This window comes from Monodon monoceros, unplaced genomic scaffold (genome assembly GCF_005190385.1).
Source record: "Monodon monoceros isolate NGI ecotype Baffin Bay Population unplaced genomic scaffold, NGI_Narwhal_1 Super_Scaffold_12, whole genome shotgun sequence".
Classification (NCBI taxonomy): Eukaryota; Metazoa; Chordata; class Mammalia; order Artiodactyla; family Monodontidae; genus Monodon; species Monodon monoceros.
This window is the reverse complement of record NW_021703768.1, coordinates 129,819,277-129,843,971: the sequence shown is the minus strand read 5'-3', so window position 1 is coordinate 129,843,971 and position 24,695 is coordinate 129,819,277. Positions and strand designations below refer to the sequence as shown.

The following is a 24,695-nucleotide window of genomic DNA, read 5'->3' as shown; positions in this document are numbered from 1 at the left end:
CTTAGTACTCTGCTTTCATCACTTTTCCATTCATACTTCTAGGATGTAATCCAAAGAGCATAGGCTGTGGACTGGGGGTGGGAAGCCCAAGGTTTGACTCCTTATTTGTTATGAGATTTGGGGATATAAATTAACCTCTTCAAGCCCTAGTTTCTTCATCTCGAAAATGGGATAATGATGCATTTTTTTTAGAAGCCTATTGGAAGAATTCATCAGTAAAATATACATAAAAGGATTCTGTAAGCACTAAAGCACCTTGCTCATATAATTTACTTCTGCTGTTTTTACTGCTACAGCTGCTACTATCATTCTTCTTCTCTCTCCCTGCAATGATCCTCACCAGTCTTTCTGCAGTGTTTTATGTGGGACTTGTTTTTCTAGGGGATGAAGACTTTACCAAAGAGATAACAGAGGTATTTTCCCAGCTGCATGTCTCCTCCAAACCGGAGAAACTTACTAGGGTAAGTTTTCCTTCTTGCTGATTTTCAATTTTTTACATATATATTTAGTGGATAAAGAATGTAAGGTTGTAAATTCCTGGCAAGGATGTCACCAAAACCGAGGGTATATTCTGAGTTCCATACCTCCTGTCTCCCTCTTGGCCTTGCAGGTTAGTGTGCTAAACTCACACTGCACCCCCTTACCCCCAGCCCCCCAACACATCTGCCATCCTCACCTGTTTCCATTTGGAATGCTTTGCTTGTCTGAAAGCTTAAGTTAGGCCATAGCATTGGTCAGTTAAAGTTGGCAGCACTCATCAGCCATCATGATACCAATGGGCTAGTTCTCTATTGAGGGCTCACTGTTCTCAGGGCTCTGAGTGATTCCGAGATGATGGGATGTGGCCCCTGCCTTTAGGTAGCTGGAGTTTGCCATTTCCCAGAGCCCAGTAACTCACATAATGACCACTTAGCTTGTGGAAATGAGAGAGTCCATGGCCTGAGCCCTGGTCTTTGGTAGTGATGCCTGAGCTGTCTTCAGTCAAAGCTCAGAGTGGGTCGGGAGATACTGTTTCCAGGGTAGTACCCACCTAGCATATACACCAGTGCCAGCTCTTGGGACAGTATTCTCTGGGTCTTGGGCTGCTTGCTGCCTCTTCACCCTCTTCTCGAGAAATATCTTAGAATCGGTTAGCAGCAGCACACATTGCTTCCTGGCCAGGGAGAGCTGATAGCCATTGTATAGTCATCAGAGTCACCTCTTGCGTACCCCCTGGTAAGGAATAGGATGCTTCAGGGAAGTTACCCTGCTCTCCCATGCCCACTAAAAACACTGCATTCTCCAAGAAAGCTTTTCAGAACCTTGCGTCAGCAGCTCCTCTCCCTCATCTTGTCTGTAGCACTTTATGGCACTTTCTAGCTTGTGTTACAGTGTTTTTTGTTTTGGAAGTAATAGCAAACTTAGAAAAAAGTTGCAAGAAAAGTACAAACAACATTCATATAGCTTTTATGCAGATACACCTATTAACATTTCACTGCATTTGCTTCATCATTTGTGCTTGCAAATATGTTCTCTTTCCCTCTTCCTATCCCTTCCTCTCCACCTCCCCCATAGACACACACACACACGTTATTACTATTATTGGGACTTTTTTTTTTTTTTGGCCATACTGTGTGGCATGCGGGATCTTTAGTTCCCCAACCACGGATAGAACCCATGCCCTCCTGCACTGGATGTGTGGTGTCTTAACCACTGGACCACCAGGGAAGTCCCTGGGACTATTTTTTGAGAGTAAGATGTAAGCATTATAGCCCTGTACTCCTAAATATTTCAATATGTATCTCCTAAGAATATGGATATTCCCTTCTATAACCATACGAATTATCAACTGCAATAAATTTAACATTGATACCATACTTTATTTAATCTGTTGTCCACATTCTAGTTTTGTCAATTGACCTGATAATGTCCTTCATATCCAACTTTTTCCTCTAATGTTGGAGCCAGTACATGATTGCGAATTGTATTCAGTTGTCACGTACTTTGTCTCTTTTAATCTATATTTGCTTTGTTTTGTTTTTTTGTTTGTTTTAGCCTCTTTTAATCTGGAAGAGTTCTTTAGCTTTTCTTTGTCTTTTATGATTTTGACATTTTTGAGAAATACAAGCCCCTTCCCCCTTTATAAAGGTAGAGTATTCCTCATTTGAGTGTTGTCTGGTGTTTTCTCATGATTAAAATCAGGTTATGCATTCTTGTAAGTGATGTTGTATCCTGCACAGGGTACCATATCTAGAGGCACACGATGTCCAATTGTCCCTTATTGGTGATGTGTCGTCTGATTTCTCACTGTATAGTTATGATTTTGTTCCTTTGCTGCTAATGAGCTTTCTGTGGGGAGACATTTTAAGACTATACAAATATCCTGCTCCTCATAATTTAGCATCCTAGATTTAGCAACTATTCATATTCTTGCTGCACCAGTCTTTACTGTGATGGTTGCTGAATGATGATTTGTTTCAATCCCAGTACATGCTCCACATTTACCAGTGAGCTCTCGGCATTCTACTTAGAATTAAGAGCTCTCCCTTCTCACCTTATCTCTTTATTATCTGTTTGTTATTGATATGGTCTCATGGGTTTCTATTTTTTCCCCCATTGGTTTGTAATTCATTACTGTCCTTAATTATTTTGCTGTTCAAATTGTCCTTCAAGCTGACTCCTGTGTGACATGCCCCCGTTATTTGAATATTTCCTTATTTTCTGGCATAACGAGATCTTGTACCTTCCATATTTCTCTCCAGAATGAACCTTTTCTTCAAGGAGCCATGGTTCCTTTTTGATATTACAGGACAAAACCTGGATGCTAGGTGTGCTCATCGCTTGGGGTATCTTTGCTTCTAGGCCCTGTTGGCCTAGGAAATGTATTCAAGTACACATACGTGCACCTGTGTGTGTGTGTGTGTGTGTGTGTGTGTGTGTGTGTGTGTGTGTCCATGTATATGCTCACATACATATTTTAGAGATCATGAGTCCACACTGATAACTCCAGTTTCAGTCCATTCTTACAGGTTCTTCCTTGCCTCTCCCCATTATACATTTGTATCTCTTTTTCATAGTAAGAACTCTGTCTCCCAACAACATTACTGCATTTCCTAATTTCCCTAGTCCTGTAATGCATCTGAAATGTTTCCCTTGCTTTGCCCATACTACTATAAAACCAAACTATAAAAAAAATTACGTTATATTTATTGTCTCCCCATGTTAATTTAATTTCATCTTTGAATATATAGAATATTAATATGTTTTCAAAAGTCAAAACTGTACAAAAAATATATTCAGAAGTGTCACTTCCTCTCAATTCCCACCCACTTCACTCTTCCCTCTCCTTTTAGATACTAAACTTTCTTGTTTTCCAGCATATCCTTCCTGTGTTTCTTTTTTAGATAAGCAGATATATATTTAAAGACAAGCAGATATATTTTCTTATCTCCTTCTTATATAAAAGTTAACATACTATTGATATATGTATTCTTCAGCACTTTATTCACTTAACTGTGTGCAAACGTATTTTCATAAAATTATCATTGGTTTTTGTTTGTTTGTTTTGTTTTGTTTTGCGGTACGCAGGCCTCTCACTGTTGTGGCGTCTCCCGTTGCAGAGCACAGGCTCTGGATGCGCAGGCTCAGCGGCCATGGCTCACGGGCCCAGCTGCTCTGCAGCATGTGGGACCTTCCCAGACCGGGGCACGAACCCGCGTCCCGTGCATTGGCAGGCGGACTGTCAACCACTGTGCCACCAGGGAAGCCCCTGTTTGTTTTTAAATGTGTGTATCTTACCTCCCATTCTAAAACTTAAATTTCTTCAAGACTGGCTCTGTGCTTTATCAGTTCTTAAAATCCCAGCTTTGCCATCTTTTACTTTCTGTGTGGTCTTAAGCAAGTTGCTTAACCTCTCTGTGCCTCAGCTTCTCTGTCTGTGAGGTAGGGATAATGTAGGGTTCCTGTGAGGATTTAATGTGTTAATACACACAGAGCTCTTAAAAGTGCCTGGCCCGTAGTAAATACTCACTGTTTATGGTCCTAAAGAAGCTAGGTCAGTATGTTATACATTTAGATGTTTGATAAACATATATACAATAAACCTTTATTTTCCTAGGTGCTAGGGAAACAGTAATGAAAGAGACATAGTTTCTCTGCTCAAATAGATCATCATAATAAATAAATTGTTTTTAAAAAGTAACCCCTTACCTATCTGGTAGTCCTAATCATTCTCTAAAAGTAGTCTTTGTATTGTTTATATTTTGGGTGTTGAGACTTAAGATGTAGAATGATTAAGGATCAGGGCCTGATTATTTCCCAGAATTTATATGAGAGTCTGTATGATGCAGGGGAAAAGCAGTGAAGCAAAAGTCTGAGAACACAGTTCTGATTCTTATTGTGACTCTCACATGTGATGTAGGCAAATCTCATTTGTTCTCCAGGCCTCATTTTTTTTGAGCTGGAAAAAAAAATAAGTTGTTGGAGAAGCTAAGCTCAAAGGTGCCTTTTAATTCCAAAGTCTCTAGATCTCGTCAGTGGGACGTTCCAGACTGAATTCTGGGTGTGGAGGGCGGCTAGCATTGGTTTTGTTTTGTTTTGTTTGTTTTTTTGTTTTTGCTGTACACGGGCCTCTCACTGTTGTGGCCTCTCCCGTTGTGGAGCACAGGCTCCAGACGCTCAGGCTCAGCTGCCATGGCTCACGGGCCCAGCTGCTCCGTGGCACGTGGGATCCTCCCGGACCGGGGCACGAACCCGCCTCCCCTGAATCAGCAGGCAGACTCTCAACCACTGTGCCACCAGGGAAGCCCTTGGTTTGGTTATTTTTTAATTTATTTAATTTATTTTTGGCTGCGTTGGGTCTTTGTCGCTGTGTGTAGGCTTTCTCTAGTTGCGGCGAGCAGGGGCTCATCTTCGTTGCAGTGTGTGGGCTTCTCATTGCAGTGGCTTCTCTTATATGGAGCACAGGCTCTAGGTGCGTGGGCTTCAGTAGTTGTGGCACGCAGGCTCAGTAGTTGTGGCTCGTGGGCTGTAGAGCGCAGGCTCAGTAGTTGGGGCGCACGGGCTTAGTTGCTCTGCGTCGTGTGTGATCTTCCCAGACCAGGGATCGAACCTGTGTCCCCTGCATTGGCAGGCAAATTCTTAACCATTGCGCCACCAGGGAAGTCCCAAGCATTGATATTTTTTGAAAGGGATGATAAATTACATTGAGTTGGCACAATAGATTATAATAACTTAATGTATTTATTAGGTTATTTTGAGTATGTATTATGCCTACTAAAATATCTCCAAGTAAGTTAAATTTATAGTATCAGATTTCTTTTTGTTTTATGTGGCCTTATATCTCTCTATTTTTCTTCTTTTTTCCATCTCACATAAATCAATGTCTGTTTTTTGTCTGGGTTCATAGATTGTGCTCTAGCTCATTCATGTTGTACCCTTGGGTGTAGCCCCACTTATTGATCCTTAAAGGCTCAGCCCCAATACTATGTCTGTAATAAAGCCTGTGATTCTCTCAGTTTTCAGTTGGAATGACTCTCAACGTCTTCTCTGGATTCCTATTGCCTGGTTACAGCTCTGAACACATTCTGTGTATATAAAGTTACTCAAGTGGGAGACTTAATTTAATGACAGTAAACATTTCATTAGAAACCAGGACTCTTCTCAGTTGCAAATGACAGAAACTCAAGTCAGACTGGCTTAAGAAAAAGGCACATTTATTAGCTCATGGAACTAGAAAACTAAGGGGCAACACTGGCTTCAGGCATGGCTCTCCACCCAGAAACTTGTCCATTCTCCATCTCTTGACTCTGCTTTCTTCTGTTCATTCTTAGGGATGCTTTTCCACATGATGGTAAGATGATTACTGGCAGCTTCAGGAGACTTTTTCCAGTTGAGTAACTCCAACAGAAAGAGGACTTCCCTTTCCCAGTAATTTTATGAGATGTCCTGAGGCTGATGCCCATTGACCTAGCTTGGGTCACTTTTCCATCCATGAACTAATTACTGTATAGACAGGGGGATTAATTTCTTGGTAGCTAAACCTGAATCATTTGCCAACCCTTGGAGTCAGAGGATGAAAGTAACCCCATCCAAACCACATGAACTGAGAAAAATCTAGAACTTACTACCAAAAGAAAGGAGATATATATGCCAACTAGGTAAAAACAGTAGATATCTCTCAACGCTATAGGGAACATCTGGGTGCACTAATCCAAATAAGATACTACCACTGTTCTGTAATAATGTAGTTTATTTAGGAGATAACACATAGTTAACTCCAGTGTATTTTGGTAAGTACTAAGTTGAAGGTGTACTTAGGGGACTGTGGACGTACAGAAAAGGGTTGTTGAGGTGCCCAATCTCCTGGGATGCCTTTGAAAGTTACTTGGAGCAGACAGTGTTTGGGTGGAGGATTGAAAAAAAATTGAGTTGCCTTGATTTAGGGAAAAAAAAATGGAAATGACACTTTGGACTAAGGGAATACCATGAACAAAGAACAGGCATATTACAGGTCATTATTACCAGATCATAAAGTGGGAAGTGGTAAGAGATGAAGCTAGAGAAGTAGGTAGAGTAGGTCATGGGCATTTTTTAGATCATGTCAAAGAGCATGATCTAGTGGATGGAGAGCCATTGAAGAAAAGCAGAGTGATCAGCTATGGGCTTAGATAGATCACTGGTACCATTATGGAAGATGGATTTAAGAGGAGCCATATCAGAAGCAGGGAGACCAATCAGAGTGCTCTTGCCATAGAGTAGATTTGAACTTAAGTGGTGGTAATAGAGAGGAAGAGCAAGGTGGAGAAATACATACGGTAAAATCAGACTATCTTGGTGATTGGAAAGGAAGAATCTAGGATGGCTCGTGTATTTTGGCTTGGATGACTGGTATATGGTGGTTCTTCTAAAGCTCAAGGGAATAAGAGAGGATGAAAAATTTAGGGATAGGGAGAGAAAGATGATGAATTTAAATTTTGCACATGTTATATGTGAGACAGATGCCTATAGGATATCCTGATGTGTATGTCCAGAAGGGAGTTGGAATATGTTGTTTTCAGAAGTTAGTGCTGGAAATAAGGATTCAGGAGTCAGCAGCAGGTAGGGAATAGTTAAAATTACTGAAATAGGATCGATGGAGAGGGGAGGGAGTAGGGTGAGATAAGTAGAGAGCCAAGGCTGGTATTTGGGACTAAGAAGGGGTATGGGGGACTTCCTAGAGTGATGGGAAAGTTCTGTATCCTGATCTGGGTCACAGTTACACAGGCATATACACATGTAACCTGTCATGCTCTGAAGATTTGCGCACTTTACTGTGTGTAAGGTACACCTCAGTTTAAAAAAAGCCAAAGGATTAGAGGGAATGTGTGGTCACAAATGTTAAGTGTTGTAAGGAGATCTAGTAAGTTAAGTTCTGAAAAGCTAGATGGTATGTTTATTTGGGTGAGAACAAGAACACTGACTTCCATGATGCTAAAATGTTCCTGGTGGGTGCACAGTAATCTTGGTGAGCTGAATCGAATTGCTGATGGACTGTACAGTCATCCCTTGATATCCTCAGAGGTATCCTGGTTCCAGGGCCCCCTGTTGATACCAAAATTGAGGGATGCTCAAGTCCCTGATATAAAATGGTGTGGTATTTGCATATAACCTACATACATCCTCTGGTATATGTTAAATCACCTCTTGATTGCTTATAATACCTAATACAGTGTAAATGCTGTGCAAATAGTTGTACATACAATGTAAATGCTATTTAAGTTGCCAGCACTTGGCAAATTTAGGTTTTGCTTTTGGGAACTTTTTGGATTTTTTTTTTTTTCCGAATATTTTCAAACTGTGGTTGGTTGAATCTGAAGATGTGGAAGCTGTGTAGATGGAGGGCCAACTATAATCTTTTTCTTATTTAGGCAAGAAATACAGCCTGTGAATGGATCAGGACATCTCTGGCCAAACCATTAGAAGAGAAGGAAGAAGGAAAAAAACAGTTGGAAGCAGAAAAAATTGAGCAAATCAATAACAATTCAATAGAGGTAATGAAAACAACTAAGGCTTTTTTTTTTTTCAATGTGGTATCGCAATTAGGGACGTAAGCACCTATTTTGTTGTACTGCTATCCATAATTTCTACCTTGTGATCCAAGATCGCAACATCTTAGTTCTAGACTATAGGATGCAAGGAGTGAAGAAAAAGAGACATAGGGTGCATGTATGTGGCGTCATGAGAAGGTTCCCAGAAGCTGCACATGACACTTTTTATTCAAATCTTTTGGCTAAAACTTAGTCACATGGTCACACCTGACTTCAGGGGAGCCTCTGTTTTTATAGCTATGAGCCCAGTTATAAAATTATATAGCTACTATGGAAGAAGAGGAGGTTTATTGAAGGGCAGCTGTTAGTCTCTGTTGCTTTCAAGATATCGTATACTTCAGTATGGGAGAAGCAGGGTGGTGTCATTTCCTCTTGTATTTAAAAAAACAATGCTCTGTGTTGTTATGCTTTGTTTTGTTTTTCCGTCCAGGATATCCATGCATTTGCAATCAGGAGCCTAGCAGAACTGACTGCCTGCTCAATTGAACTGTTTCACAAAACAGCGGCTCTGGTTCTGCATGGCAGGAAGCAGGAAGTAACAGCCATAGAAAGGAGCAGAGCCCTTTCCCAGTAAGTGTAATGAGTATCCCTCTAAATGATACAGTTTGCTGAAAGAGTTTTCTTAGTTTCTTTCCAAAGTTTTAGAAACTTTCCTCTCAGTAAGATGCTGTTCACATTGCACCATTCACATCTTAGAGGTTTGTTCATTTTGGGTTTTAGTTAATAAGTAGCCAAGGGTGTTGTTTATTTTCATTGAGCCATAAATCTATATTATAAATCTGCCCTTTTTTATTAACCAACTCATACTCGGAAAACTAGTTTTTTTTTTTTCAGATCACTGACCTTAATTGAAGTAGAATTTTGCATAAGTGAAAACAGAAAATAGTTCTAATAACCTCAGTTCTTAATAACAGTTGTTGGTTATTGAGTGCTAATTATACGCCAGGTGCCATGCTAAGGGATTTATGTGTATCATTTCTAATCTTTAAAAACAACCCTCAAGATAAATAATCAGTCCAGCTTTAAAAATGAGGAAACACAAACATAAGAGAAGTTAAGTAAATTATGCCCAGGTTGTGCAGACTGGGATTTAAACCCAGGTCTATCTAAGTTTCAAACCGTATTTTTCCAGTATATTGCTGGTTTTGAACAAAAATTTGAAAAATGATAGAATGTAGGTAGTCACAGGAGGAAAAAAAACCCTACTGTTTTCTAAATAAATCTCCTAATTAAATAATGAGAATTTTCATTGGAGGAAAAAACATGAGTGAGAGTGTCTAGTGTGTTAGGATTGGAAGGGACCCTTGATGTTCTCTCAGCCATTTCTTCACCTACGGTTTCACTGCCCCTCTACAACATCCCGTAAGGAGGGGCCTAGTTTTGTCTTAAACATCCTTAGGATGAGGGATTCACAATCCCAAAGCAGACTATTCTTTGGAAAACTAGCTATTTCTACTGCATGGAATGTTCTTCCAGTCATGGCTCTTTCCTTCACTGAATTTCCTTTACTTCTTAGAGGATCCTTTTTCACCACCCTATCTAATACTATCTTCTACCATTTTCTCATTCTTTTTTTCTTTTCTCTAACTCTAATTCACTATTACATTGATCAGTTTAACCTCCTCAAGGGTAGGATTTTTATTTTGTTTTATTTTTTAATTTATTTTTTAATAAAAAAAGTCTTATAAAATTTTTGAAGGTTACCTTCCATTCACAGTTATTACAAAATATTGGTTATATTCCCCATGTTGTTATTACAAAATATTGGCTATATTCCCCATCCTTGAGCTTGTCTTACACCCAGTAGTTTGTACCTCCCACTTCCCCACCCCTATATTGCCCCTCCCTCCATCTCCCCACTGGTAACCACTAGTTTGTTCTCCATATCTGTGAGTCTGCTTCTTTTTTGGTATACTCACTAGTTTGTTGTATTTTTTAGATTCCTCATATAAGTGATTTCATACAGTATTTGTCTTTCTCTGTCTGACTTATTTCACTTAGCATAAATGCCCTCCAAGTCCGTCCATGTTGCTGCAGATGGCAAAATTTCGTTCTCTTTTATGGCTGAGTAGTATTCCATTGTGTATATATACCACATCTTCTTTATCCATTCATCTGTTGATGGACACTTAGGTTACTTCCATATCTTGGCGATTGTGAATAATGCTGCTGTGAACATTGGAGCGCATGTATCTTTTCGAATTAGTGTTTTTGTTTTTTTGATATATACCCAGGAGTGGAATTCCTGGGTCATATGGTAGTTCTATTTTTAGTTTTTTGAGAAACCTCCATACTACTTTTCACAATGGCTGCACCAATTTACATTCCCACCAACAGTGTACAAGGGTTCCCTTTTTTCCATATCCTCACCAACATTTGTTATTTGTGTTCTTTTTGTTGATAGCCATTCTGACAGGTGTGAGATGATATCTCGTGTGTTTTTTTGTTTGTTTTTTAAATTTTTATTGGTGTATAGTTGATTTACAATGTTGTGCTAGTTTCAGCTGTACAGCAAAGTAAATCAGTTATACATATACATACATCCATTCTTTTTTTTGGAGATTATTTTCCCATGTAGGCTATTGCAGAGTATTGAGTAGAGTTCCCTGTGCTGTACAGCAGGTTATTATTAGTTATCTATTTTATATATAGTAGTGTGTATTCACCAGTCCCAACCTCCCAGTTTATCGCTCCACCCCCACCACCCCCCCGCTCCACATCCCCTGGTAACCATAAGTTTGTTTTCTACATCCATGACTCTACTTCTGTTTTGTAAATAAGTTCATTTTTACTCTTTTTTTTTTAAGATTCCACATATAAGCGATATTATATAATATTTGTCATTCTGTGTCTGACTTACTTCACTCAGTATGACGATCTGTAGGTCCATCCATGTTGCTGCCTCATGTGGCTTTGATTTGCATTTCCCTGTTACATTTTAGAATTCTTTACTTGCTTTCATATCACCATCTAGTACATATTATATATATAAATATATGTATACTTTTGTGTGTGTATAAATGTATACATATATAACTATAAACATATACAAACATCCATCTCTTTCTATATTTATAGTATCCCTGTCAATCAGCAAGTAAGTTAGTATTCATGAAAACTGGTGCTTTGCTTGTTTACTAATATATCCCCAGTGCTCAGAAGTACCTGGTACATAGAAGCCTTTCAGTAAGTATTTGTTGAATGAGTGAATAAATATTTAATTTAACTATATTTCTAAATGGAATGTAGGATCTTTTAAGTACGACCTTGTCTCCTTAAAATGTATCTTAGTTATTTCCTTTGATTTAATTTGAAAGCATAGTATTTTCTAGAGAATTTTGTAGAAAAGTATTTCTCTAAGGACTGAACCTTCTCTTCCTATAACATGGGTCCCCATATATGTAGTTGAACATATATGGGGACCTAGGACCTGTTGGAACATATATGGGGACCTAGGACCTGTTTCTTCTTTTTTCCCTTCTTTCCTAGGATGACAGTTGTGTTGTGTAAAGAGTTGTCCTCTCTGTCTAAAGAGTTCACCACCTGCCTAACAACTGCTGGGGTAAGAATTCATGATTTTTATTGAGCTAATGTCTGTTTTGTTTTGTTTTTAGAACAGCTTTATTAAGATATAGTTTACATATCATAAAATTTTTCCCATTTAAGTGTACGTTTCAATGGTTTTTAATATATTTACAGAGCCATGCAACAGTCACCAAAATCTAATTTTAGATCGTTTTCATCATCTCCCAGAAAACCTCATACCATTGGCAGTCACTTACCATTCCCTTCCCCTCCACATTCTTCTAGCCTTAAGCAACACTAATCTACTTTCTGTCTATAAATTTGCCTATTCTGGGCATCTAATATAAATGGGATCATACAATATTATGGTATTTTGTGTCTGTTTTCTTTCACTTAGCATAATGTTTTTGACGTTCATCCACATTGTATCAGTATTTCCTTTTATTACCTAATAACATTCTATCATATGGATATATACCACATTTATCTATTCATCAGTTGATAGACATTTGGATTGTTTACTCTTCTTGGTTGTAATGAATAATGTTACTATGAGCATGCATGTATGTTTTTATTTCTCTTGGGTGGATAGCTAGGAGTGGAATTTCTGGGTCATATGGGTAATATGGACCATTAAGGAACTGTCAGACTGTTTTCCAAAGTAGTTGCACCATTTTACACCCCTGCCAGCAATGTATGAGAGTTCCAGTTTCTCCACATCCTTGTTGACACTTGCTGTTGTCTGGTTTTGTGTTTTTGTTTTTGTTTTTTAAACTTTTACCAGACCTAGTAGGTATGAAGTGTTATCTCATTATGGGTTTTATTTGCATTTCCCTGATGGCTGATGATGTTGAGCATCTTTTCACATGCTTGTTAGCCATTTGTATGTCTTCTATAGAGAAGTGTCTTTTCCAGTCCTTTGCCTATTTTTAAATTGGGTTGTCTTTTTATTATTATTTTATAAATTGGGTTTTTTATTTTATAATTTATTCTGATTTTAATTATTTGTGTTTTTATTATTTACTATTTATTATTGAGTTATAGAAGTTCTTTATTTTCTCTGGATACAAGTTCCTTACCAGATATATGATATGCACATATTTTCTCCCAGTCCATGGGCGGTCCTTTCACTTTCTTGATAGTGAATAGTGATAGAGTCCAACTTGTCAATATTCTCTTTTATCACTTGTTCTTTTGGTATTGTATCTAAAGAATCATTGCCTCACCCAAGATCATGAGGATTTACTCATGTTTTTTTCTAAGAGTCTTATGTTGCAGCTCTTATGTTTACGTTTATTATATATTTTGAGTTAATTTTTGTGTAGGGGCCCAACATTTTTTTTTTCATGTGGATATCCAGTTGTCCCAGCACCATTTGTTGAAAAGTTTCTCCTTGTTGAATTGTCTTGGCCCTTTTTGTCTAAAATCAATTGACCATAGTCATAGGGATTTGTTTTTGGGCTCTTATTTCAGTTCCATTGATCTGTGGTATCCTATGCCAGTGCCATACTGTCTTGATTTCTGTAGCTTTGTAGTAAGTTTTGAAATCAAGAAGTGTAAGTCTTCCAACTTTCTTCTTCTTTTTCAAGATTTTTTTGTCTATTGGGGGCCCTATGCATTTCCATATGAATTTTAGGATCAGTTTGTCTATGTCTAACTGAATTTTGCAACTCGTTGTTCTTTTTTATACAGTCTTCAGTATATTTTGTGCTGCTCGCTCTCGAGACCTGTACTGAGAATGTAGACCTTGATAAGATAAAAATCCCAAAGTTGGATTCTAGTTTAAAGGGGCAGCGCCTTACTTAGACTATGGCAACTCTCATAGTTTGCAGTTGCCAGCCAGTAGGAGAGTTGTAATTAAAGCTAAAGTTTTTTTGTTTTGTTTTAAGGAATTGTAAAAATTTACTGAGGGTGTGTGAACTATGGAAGATGATTCAGACATCAGTAATCATGAATTGGCATAAAATCAAGGGCATTTTAAATGGACAGATAAAAATCACTTTGTAGTACACCAAACTCATACATACAGAAAACAGATAGGTGGTTGCCAGAGGCAAAGGTGGGGGCTGGGTGAAATGGGTGAAGGGGATCAAAAGGTACAAACTTCCAGTTATAAAATAAATAATGTACAGCATGTACAGCATTGGGGATGTCATGTACGTCATGATACCTATAGTTAATAATACTGTATTGCATATTTGAAAGTTGCTAAGACAGTAGGTCTTAAAAGTTGTCATCACGAGAAAAAAAATTACTTCACTGTGTATAGTGATGGATGTTGACTGGTCTTATTATCATCATTTTGCCATGTATGCAGATAGTAAATCATTAGTTTGTACATATGCAATTAGTATAGTGTTGTATGTCAGTTATACCTCAATTAAAAAAAATCAGCTCGTAGTTAAGGGTATAAGGGTCAGTGTGGCAGCAAAGTTATTCTGGGCCCTTAAATTTATTTTAGTTAAGAGCATGGCCCAAATTAATTCTTCTCACTTTGAGTTTAGATTTTTCCTATAAGGGATAATTCTGTGATATAGTTTCTCTTTTCCTCATAGTATTTTCTTTAAAAGAGCTTCTGGGTTTCCTGAAGTTAATCTTATGAGGCTAAAGTTTTCCATGTGTTTCATAAAGATACTTTAACCCAGCAAGTCAACTCTAAGGTGCTAACACATGCAAGTATTAAATTTGCATTATTTGTCTCCACATTTTCCAAACAGCCCATCTTAAAAACGAGTTGAGTATTTTGAGCGCATGTTTCATATCTGTATATTTTGTTTTAAAATTTTTCTAAAGTTTTTGTGGTCAGATATACCATTTCTATCTCCCTTCCAAAATGAATATACTTTTTAAAGTTAGTAAAAACTACAAAGGCAGGGCTTCCCTGGTGGCACAGTGGTTGAGAGTCTGCCTGCCAATGCAGGGGACACGGGTTCGTGCCCCGGTCCGGGAAGATCCCACATGCCGCGGAGCGGCTGGGCCCGTGAGCCATGGCTGCTGAGCCTGCGCGTCCGGAGCCTGTGCTCCGCAACGGGAGAGGCCACAACAGTGAGAGGCCCGCGTACCGAAAAACAAAAACAAACAAAAAAAAAACTACAAAGGCACACACTCTCAATTTGGATAGAAGGAAATTTAAAGCCCTTCTTGAGTCTGATCCAGCCTTTGTCTATGCTATTTATATTTGGGTATGTGTGGGTGTGTTTCAAAGTGGAATCATATTTTATTTATTTTTGAATTTTTGAATTCTATTTAATGTATTTTTTTCTACAGCAGGTTCTTATTATTTATCCATTTTATACATATTAGTGTATACATGTCAATCCCAATCTCCCAGTTCATCACACCACCACCGCCCACGCCTTTCCCCCCTTGGTGTCCATACATTTGTTGTCTACATCTGTGTCTCAATTTCTGCCCTACAAACCGGTTCATCTGTACCATTTTTCTAGGTTCCACATATATTCATTAATATACGATATTTGTTTTTCTCTTCCGGACTTACTTCACTCTGTATGACAGTCTCTAGATTCATCCACGTCTCTACAAATGACCCAATTTAGTTCCTTTTTATGGCTGAGTATTATTCCATTGTATATATATATATATACCACATCTTCTTTATCCATTCGTCTGTCGATGGGCACTTAGGTTGCTTCCATGACCTGGCTATTGTAAATAGTGCTGCAATGAACATTGGGGTGCATGACTCTTTTTGAATTATGGTTTTCCTGGGTATATGCCCAGTAGCAGGATTGCTAGGTCATATGGTAATTCTATTTTTAGTTTTTTAACGAACCTCCATCCTGTTCTGCATAGTGGCTGTATCAATTTACATTCCCACCAACAGTGCAAGAGGGTTCCCTTTTCTCCACACCCTCTAGCATTTGTTGTTTGTAGATTTTCTGATGATGCCCATTCTGACTAGTGTGAGGTGATAAGTCATTGTAGTTTTGATTTGCATTTCTCTAATAATCAGTGATATTGAGCAGCTTTTCATGTGCTTCTTTGCTATCTATATGTCTTCTTTGGAGAAACGTCTATTTAGGTCTTCTGCCCATTTTTGGATTGGGTTTTTTTTTTTTTTTAATATTGACCTACATGAGCTGTTTATATATTTGGGAGATTAATCCTTTGTCCATTGATTCATTTGCAAATATTTTCTCCCATTCTGAGGGCTGTCTTTTCGTCTTGTTTGTAGTTTTCTTTGCAAAAGCTTTTAAGTTTCATTAGGTCCCATTTGTTTATTTTTGTTTTTATTTCCATTACTCTAGGAGGTGGATCAAAACAGATCTTGCTGTGATTTATGTCAAAGAGTGTTCTTCCTATGTTTTCCTCTAAGAGTTTTATAGTGTCTGGTCTTACATTTAGGTCTCTAATCCATTTTGAGTTTATTTTTGTGTGTGGTGTTAGGGAGTGTTCTACTTTCATTCTTTTACATGTAGCTGTCCAGTTTTCCCAGCACCACTTATAGAGGAGGCTGTCTTTTCTCCATTGTATATTCTTGCCTCCTTTATCAAAGATAAGGTGGCCATATGTGTGTGTGGGTTTATCTCTGGGCTTTCTATCCTGTTCCATTGATCTATATTTCTGTTTTTGTGTCAGTACCATATAGTCTTGATTACTGTAGCTTTGTAGTATAGTCTGAAGTCAGGGAGTGTGATTCCCCCAGCTCTGATTTTTTTCCCTCAAGAGTGCTTTGGCTATTCGGGGTCTTTTGTGTCTCCATACAAATTTTAAGATTTTTTGTTCTACTTCTGTAAAAAATGCCATTGCTAATTTGATATGGATTGCATTGAATCAGTAAATTGTTTTGGGTAGTATAAGCATTTTCACAATATTGATTCTTCTAGTCCAAGAACATGGTATACATCTCCATCTGTTTGTATCATCTTTAATTTCTTACATCAGTGTCTTATAGTTTTCTGCATACAGGTCTTTTGTCTCCCTAGGTAGGTTTATTCCTAGGTATTTTATTCTTTCTGTTGCAGTGGTAAATGGGAGTGTTTCCTTAATTTTCTTTCAGATTTTTCATCATTAGTGTATAGAAATGCAAGAGATTTCTGTGCATTAATTTTGTATCCTGCAACTTTACCAAATTGATTGATTAGCTCTAATAGTTTTCTGGTGGCATCTTTAGGATTCTCTGTGTATAGTATCACGTCATCTGCAAAGAGTGACAGTTTTACTTCTTCTTTTCCAATTTATATTCCTTTTATTTCTTTTTCTTCTCTGATTGCCGTGGCTAGGACTTCCAAAGCTATGTTGAATAATAGTGGTGAGTGTGGACATTCTTGTCTTGTTCCTGATCTTAGAGGAAATGCTTTCAGTTTTCCACCATTGAGGATGATGTTTGCTGTTGGTTTGTCATATATGGCCTTTATTATGTTGAGGTAGATTCTCTCTATGCCCGCTTTCTGGAGAGCTTTTGTCATAAATGGGTGTTGAATTTTGTGAAAAGCTTTTTTTACATCTATTGAGATGATCATATGGTTTTTATTCTTCAGTTTGTTAATATAGTGTATTGCATTGATCTGTTTGCATATATTGAAGAATCCTTGCATCCCTGGGATAAATCCCACTTGATCATGGTGTATGATATTTTTAATATGTTGTTGGTTTCTGTTTACTAGTATTTTGTTGAGGATTTTTGCATCTATATTTATCAGTGATATTGGTCTGTAATTTTCTTGTTTTGTAGTATCTTTGTCTGGTTTTGGTATCAGGGTGATGGTGGCCTCATAGAATGAGTTCCTTCCTCTGCAATTTTTTGGAATAGGTTGAGAAGGATGGGTGTTAGCTCTTCTCTAAATGTTTGATAGAGTTCACCTGTGAAGCCATCTGGTCCTGGATTTTTGTTTGTTGGAAGATTTTTAATCACACTTTCAATTTCATTACTTGTGATTGGTCTGTTCATATTTTCTATTTCCTCCTGGTTCAGTCTTGGAAGGTTATACCTTTCTAAGAATTTGTCCATTTCTTCCAGGTTGTCCATTTTATTGGCATAGAGTTGCTTGTAGTAGTCTCTTAGGGTGCTTTGTATTTCTGCGGTGTCTGTTGTAACTTCTTTTTCATTTCTAAGTTTATTGATTTGAGTCCTCTCCCTCTCTTTCTTGATGAGTCTGGCTCATGTTTATCAATTTTGTTTATCTTCTCAAAGAACCAGCTTTTAGTTTTATTGATCTTTGCTATTGTTTTCTTTGTTTCTATTTCATTTATTTCTACTCTGATCTTTATGATTTCTTTCCTTCTGTTAACTTTGGGTTTTGTTTGTTCTTCTTTCTCTAGTTCCTTTAGGTGTAAGGTTAGATTATTTACTTGAGATTTTTCTTGTTTCTTGAGGCTTGTATTGCTGTAAACTTCCCTCTTAGAACTACTTTTGCTGCATGCTATATAGGTTTTGGATTGTCATGTTTTCATTGTCACTTGTCTCTAGGTATTTTTTGATTTCGTCTTTGATTTCTCCAGTGATCTCTTGGTTATTTAGTAATGTATTGTTCAGCCTCCATGTGTTTGTGTTTTTTACGTTTTTTTCCGTGTAATTGATTTCTAATCTCATAGCATTGTGGTCAGAAAAGATGCTTGATATGATTTAAATTTTCTTAAATTTACTGAGGCTTGATTTCTGACCCAAGATGTGATCTATCCTGGAGAATGTTCTGTGCGCACTTGAGAAGAAAGTGTAATCTGCTGTTTTAGGAATGAATGTCCTATAAATATCAATTAAATCTATTTGGTTTCTTGTATCATTTAAAGCTTGTGTATCCTTATTAATTTTCTGTTTGGATGATCTGTCCATTGGTGTAAGTGAGGTGTTATAAGTCCCCCACTATTACTGTGTTACTGTTGATTTCCTCTTTTATAGCTGTTAGAAGTTGCCTTATGTATTGAGGTGCTCCTATGTTGGGTGCATATATATTTATAATTGTTATATCTTCTTCTTGAATTGATCCCTTGATCATTATGTAGTGTCCTTCCTTGTCTCTTGTAACATTCTTTATTTTAAAGTCTATTTTATCTGATATGAATATCGCTACTCCAGCTTTCTTTTGATTTCCATTTGCATGGAATATTTTTTTCCATCCCCTCACTTTCAGTCTGTATGTGTCCCTAGGTCTGAAGTGGGTCTCTTGTAGACAGCATATACATGGGTTTTGTTTTTGTATCCATTCAGCCAGCCTGTGTCTTTTGGTTGGAGCATTTGATCCATTCACACATTTAAGGTAATTATCGATATGTATGTTCCTATTACCATTTTCTTAATTGTTTTGGGTTTGTTTTTGTAGGTCCTTTTCTTCTCTTGTGTTTCCCACTTAGAGAAGTTCCTTTAGCATTTGTTGCAGAGCTGGTTTGATGGTGCTGAATTCTCTTAGCTTTTGCTTGTCTGTTCAGCTTTTGATTTCTCCATCGAATCTGAATGAGATCTTTGCCGGGTAGAGTAATCTTGGTTGTACGTTCTTCCCTTTCATCACTTTCAATATCTCATGCCACTCCCTTTTGGCTTGTAGAGTTTCTGCTGAGAAATCAGCTGTTAACCTTATGGGAGTTCCCTTGTATGTTATTTGTCATTTTTCCCTTGCTGCTTTCAATAATTTTTCTTTGTCTTAATTTTTGCCCATTTGATTACTATGTGTCTCGGCATGTTTCTTCTTGGATTTATCCTGTATGGGACTCTCTGCACTTCCTGGACTTGGGTGGCTATTTCCTTTCCCATGTTAGGGAAGTTTTCAACTATAATCTCTTAAAATATTTTCTTGGGTCCTTTCTCTCTCTCTTCTCCTTCTGGGACCCCTATAATGTGAGTGTTGTTGCTCTTAATGTTGTCCCAGAGGTCTCTTAGGCTGTCTTCATTCCTTTTCATTTTTTTTTCTTTATTCTGTTCCGCAGCAGTGAATTCCACCATTCTGTCTTCCTGGTCACTTATTCGTTCTTCTGCCTCAGTTATTCTGCTATTGATTCCTTCTAGTGTATTTTTCATTTGTTATTATATTGTTCACCTCTGTTTGTTTGTTCTTTAATTCTTCTAGGTCTTTGTTAAACATTTCTTGCATCTTCTGTATCTTTGCCTCCATTCTTTTTCCGAGGTCCTGGATCATCTTCACTATCATATTCTGAATGTTTTTTCTGGAAGGTTGCCTATCTCCACTTCATTTAGTTGTTCTTCTGGGGTTTTTTCTTGTTCCTTCATCTGGTACATAGCCCTCTGACTTTTCATCTTTTCTATCTTTCTGTGAATGTGGTTTTTGCTCCACAGGATGGTAGTTCTTCTTGCTTCTGCTGTCTGCCCTCTGGTGGATGAGGCTATCTAAGAGGGCTGTGCATGTTTCCTGATGGGAGGGACTGGTGGTGAGCAGAGCTCAGTAAAACTTTCATCCGCTTGTCTGCTGATGGGTGGGGCTGGGTTCCCTCCCTGTTGGTTGTTTGGCCTGAGGCAACCCAACACTGGAGCCTACCCGGGCTCTTTGGGGGGGTTAATGGCGGGTTCTGGGAGGGCTCACGCCAAGGAGTACTTCCCAGAACTTCTGCTGCCAGTGTCTTTGTCCTCACAGTGAGACACAGCCACCCCCGTTTCTGCAGGAGACCCTCCAACACTAGGAGGTAGGTCTGGTTCAGTCTCCCCTGGGGTCACTGCTCCTTCCGCTGGGTCCTGATGCACACACTACTTTGTGTCTGCCCTCCAGGAGTGGAGTCTCTGTTTCCCCCAGTTCTGTCCTGCAGTCACATCCTGCTAGCCTTCAATGTGTGATTCTCTAGGAATTCCTCTTCCCGTTGCCAGACTCCCAGGTTGGGAAGCCTGCCGTGGGGCTCAGAACCTTCACTCCAGTGGGTGGACTTCTGTGGTTACATGTTCTCTGGTTTGTGAGTCACCCACCCAGCAGTTATGGGATTTGATTTTATTGTGATGCGCCCCTCCTACCATCTCATTGTGGCTTCTCCTTTGTCTTTGGATGTAGGGTATCTTTTTTGGTGAGTTCCAGTGTCTTCCTGTCGGATGATTGTTCAGCAGTTAGTTGTGATTCCGGTGCTCTCGCAGGAGGGAGTGAGAGCATGTCCTTCTACTCCGCCATCTTGAACCAATCATCATATTTTACCTATTGTTTTTTAATGTGCTATGCTCGCTTAACACATTATCCTTTGTTCTAGGTCAAGGAAAAGGCAGACGTCCTTAATCCGTTAATCACTGCAGTATTTCTAGAGGTTAGTAGTACTAATTGTTTTTTAAGTCTGTAACTTCTAGGGCATTATGTATTAATAACTCTTTAAGTTTTCATTTTTTGTTTTTTTCACTAGTTTAGTGTGTTGATGCAGATATGACCAAAATGGTGTATATTTTATCATATTTCCTGTTCATTAATTATAAACCATAAAGATGAAGGTGCCAGGTAAAGTGCAGTGGAAGAAGCGGTAGGCTGTCATTACTTAGTACTACCCCTTTGTAATTAATGGACAATTCTCATTAATGAAACATCTTCTGGAGACTAGCTAGTAAACATGATGCGCTGGGAATTACAAATAGGCTAGCACTGCTCCTTAAAGGAGTAAGGTTTATGCAGAGGAGATTAGTTACAAAACAAAACAAAAGAAAACAAAACATTTTGTCATTTTCTTGCGCAGAAATTTGCTTTATTATGTCAAAAAGCTACCTGTGTTTACATAATCCGCGTCAGTTCATTAGATTTAAGAAGGTAGGTAGTTAAAGTCCATGGATGGATTATATTGCTGCCATGTATGATGCTTTCTGGATTCCATGATTTAAGAACTCTATCTTAGGACTTCCTTGGTGGCGCAGTGGTTAAGAATCCACCTGCCAATGCAGGGGACACAGGCCTGAGCCCTGGTCCAATGCAGGGAACGTGGGTTCGAGCCGTGGTCCGGGAAGCAGAGCAACTAATAAGCCTGTGCACCACAATTACTGAGCTGCGCTCTAGAGCCCGCGAGCCACAACTACTGAGCCTGTGTGCCGCAACTACTGAAGCCTGCATGCCTAGAACCCATGTTACACAACAAGAAAAGCCACCGCAATGAGAAGCCCGCACACCGCAATGAAGAGTAGCCCCTGCTCGCCGCAACTAGAGAAAGCCCACGTGCAGCAATGAAGACCCAACGCAGCCAAAAATAAATAAATAAATAAATTTATATTGATAAAAAGAGAAAACCACAGAAGGCAGAAAAAGTGAAAGATAAAAAAAAAACGAACTATCTTGTAAATTAGTTGTGCAAAAATTTAGATGTTTGATGATTTGTTTAAAACATATTTATCTAAGTCTGAGGGGAGAAAATATATTTGATAATCAGTTAGGTTTTAAATATGAATTGAAAAAAATTTTTTGCCACCAGAGTGTTACTTCTTTAGTTTTAGATTCTTTTAAAATTACCGATGAAGAAATGCCTTTCATTCCTTAACTGCATAGTTTTCCTTTAATAGTCAGGGAAATTATTCTGATCACTTAAGCAATTTAAAAAAATAAGTGTATGATTTAGTAGATGGCAGAGTGGTAGAGATGAAAGAAGTTTGCAAACCAGGAGCCCAGTCCTGTCCTAGGTCTCCCCTGATTTGCACTATGACCATGGACCAGGGGTTTACCTTCTTGGCAATCTTGTTATCTTTATATACAAAATAAGAGATTTAACTAGATGTGCTGTGAGGTCTCTTTTGGCTGCAAAACTTGGTATCAAACGTCACACTGAAGTTTAAACAGGGGTTCTTGCCATTGATAAATCAAAACAAGGTAAGCTCACTTGATATGGTTACCCTTTTGTTATTCTGAGTTGGTTGTTCTTGCTTACAGATTTGAAACACTCTTGTCCTTGAAATTATACATTTTTATTTTAAGGTAATGAACTCTTATGCTTCTGGAAAGTCAGAACTTGTCAGATATAAATGAAGTCTGGCAAACTCTGAGCATAATGATTCCAAGTTTTTCATATGTCTCTTGTAGTAGACAGAAACATATCTGTACTTTATCATCTTTAAAAGCAGTATTCCTTCTTTATCTTTAGTGAGCACCTGTCGCATGTTCACTGATTACATTGAGTCCATGGAAGAAGAACAATCAGAATGGACTAGAAATCCTATTGATGTAGGATTCATAGCCTTCTGAAATCCTCTTTGAGTAATTGACTAAAATGCTGTGACAGGATCTACCCATTCAATCAAGGAATAAATAAGCTTTGAATGCCATATTTGAGCAAGATGCCAAAGAATGGCTATCATTCTAATGGGCAAGTTGGACAAAAATGGTGACATTCTTTTTTGGTGCTGTCATATCATTTTAAGAGCTAGATCAAAAAAACAAGCAAACAAACAAAAAAAAGAGCTAGATCATTCTTTCCCCTATAAGTTTAGTGAAATGGTTAAGTATGTATTCTTATTTGCCAGGCTACAGATATAGTTAGATTGTAAAAATTAATTTGTTTTTTTGTTGTCTTATAATATATTTTCTCTTTTAAGTGACTGCAGTATTTTCTTTTTCTTATTTTTCAATCCTTATCCTTATAGGCATCAAACAGTGCTTCCTACATTCAGGATGCCTTTCAGCTACTTTTACCTGTGCTGGAGATCTCTCTTATTGAGAACAAGACTGAATTACCAGACGCATGAGCTACAGGTCCAGAGGCCTTTGTCAGGACACTGAAGAACAGAGAAGATTCTACATGAGACTTGTGATGGCCAAGAAATGCCACTCTTTTCTGGGTACCCCTGGAGAAGTGAGGGAGAAAGGTTATTTTAATATATAAAAATCCAGGCAGGAGAGCATATTTAAGGAAGTTTGTGGCCTTCAGTGCTTGGTTGAAGTATTCAGGTCCTCACACTGCTCTTCCCAGTTGTTATAATTAATAAATTATTTGAAAAGAAGTTTTATAGAAAGTTAAAAAATAATAGCTCATAAGGTTAAGGGGACACTCAGGCAAAAATATTGGTCTTTCTTTGACAAGATGCAAAACACTAAAAATTTTGCAGTGGCTGTAATTTTGCAGTCCATGGATGTAATTGGTTGTTAAGCAAGAGGAAAAGGAATTCAGTATTCTGGAATTCATGTGCTTGATCTATTAATGCCATTTTCTTTCTCCTCTCTATAATAAAATCTATGACTTTAAGGAAACCGAGTATATATAAACTCTGTAATGATTACCCTTTGTTACATGAATTCTTGGAATTGGTTAGAAAGTTTCATCTCCTCTTTAATTCTCAGTAGATATTTGGCATTGAAGAGAAGCTTATAGAATATACTTAGAGCCACATGAATGAACTATATAGCAAGGTGCCCTTTGTCTTCAAATTGCTTTCCCACCGCAAGATGACAAGCTTCAAGTTGTAGTTGACCCCCCTTTACGGGATTCATGACCAATAAATGCAATTTAGAGAAACAGTTTCATGTTTGCAGATATTCTGAGTCTCCAGGATGTTTTTCATGCATACCCGATATGCAGGATAAATTCTGTAATTGCCAGCTCCAAAGGAGTGTTGAAGCTCTTTCAATGATGGGGATTTTGTTGTTTGAATATTGTTGAAGTGGACTGTAGAGTCCCATAGAAACGATGTTTATGTATAACAGGATTAAGACAGTTTATTTTTCCTCATTCTTTTTTGTTTCTTTTAATGTATTCTTTAGCATGTTTATAAATATAACTTTTATCTTTCATATCTTAAGCCTTCTTTTGCTTTGTTCAACAATCTAAAAGACTTATAGGTTATCTTCTTCCTGAAAGCTATTTTGGTATCCACTCTTTTAAAAAAAAATTCTCCAACTTTGTGGTTTTGAATGATTCAGGTAACTTTTGTGAGCTCTGCCCCTTATCTTTTAAAACCTTTAAATAAAATATAATAATCGTGTCAGTTGATCCTTTTATTTACTTTTGCAAATGTGAGCCCTGATATCTTCTCAGACCACAGAAATAGCAAAGCGAACCTATAACAGGTTGATATCAAGACTATTTCTATGTGATCACCTTATTTGGGGTAGGGGGCAGTTTGTTAGCAAGGAGGAAAATAGGTAGATTTGGACTAAAAAGATACACCAACATCACTAAAATGTTACTCTGCTTATATTCTGTTCTAACATGATGAGAAAAGGTTTTGAATATTTCTTTTTATAGAAACATTTAACC

The 24,695-nt window shown here is 37.9% G+C and overlaps 1 protein-coding gene across 2 annotated transcripts in view; it reads left to right on the top strand.

Moving 5' to 3' along the window:
* The window catches only part of FAM114A2 (family with sequence similarity 114 member A2), a 38,139-nt gene extending 13,725 nt beyond the window's left edge, over nucleotides 1–24,414 (top strand). For both annotated transcript variants that reach the window (XM_029218516.1, XM_029218517.1), the window contains exons 9-14: nucleotides 382–461; nucleotides 7,887–8,009; nucleotides 8,497–8,636; nucleotides 11,556–11,628; nucleotides 20,730–20,783; nucleotides 23,086–24,414. In XM_029218516.1, the coding sequence (XP_029074349.1) occupies nucleotides 382–461; nucleotides 7,887–8,009; nucleotides 8,497–8,636; nucleotides 11,556–11,628; nucleotides 20,730–20,783; nucleotides 23,086–23,187 (572 nt within the window). In that variant the 3' untranslated portion in view covers nucleotides 23,188–24,414. The remainder of the gene's footprint in view (nucleotides 1–381; nucleotides 462–7,886; nucleotides 8,010–8,496; nucleotides 8,637–11,555; nucleotides 11,629–20,729; nucleotides 20,784–23,085) is intronic.
* Nucleotides 24,415–24,695: the final 281 nt, after the last annotated feature.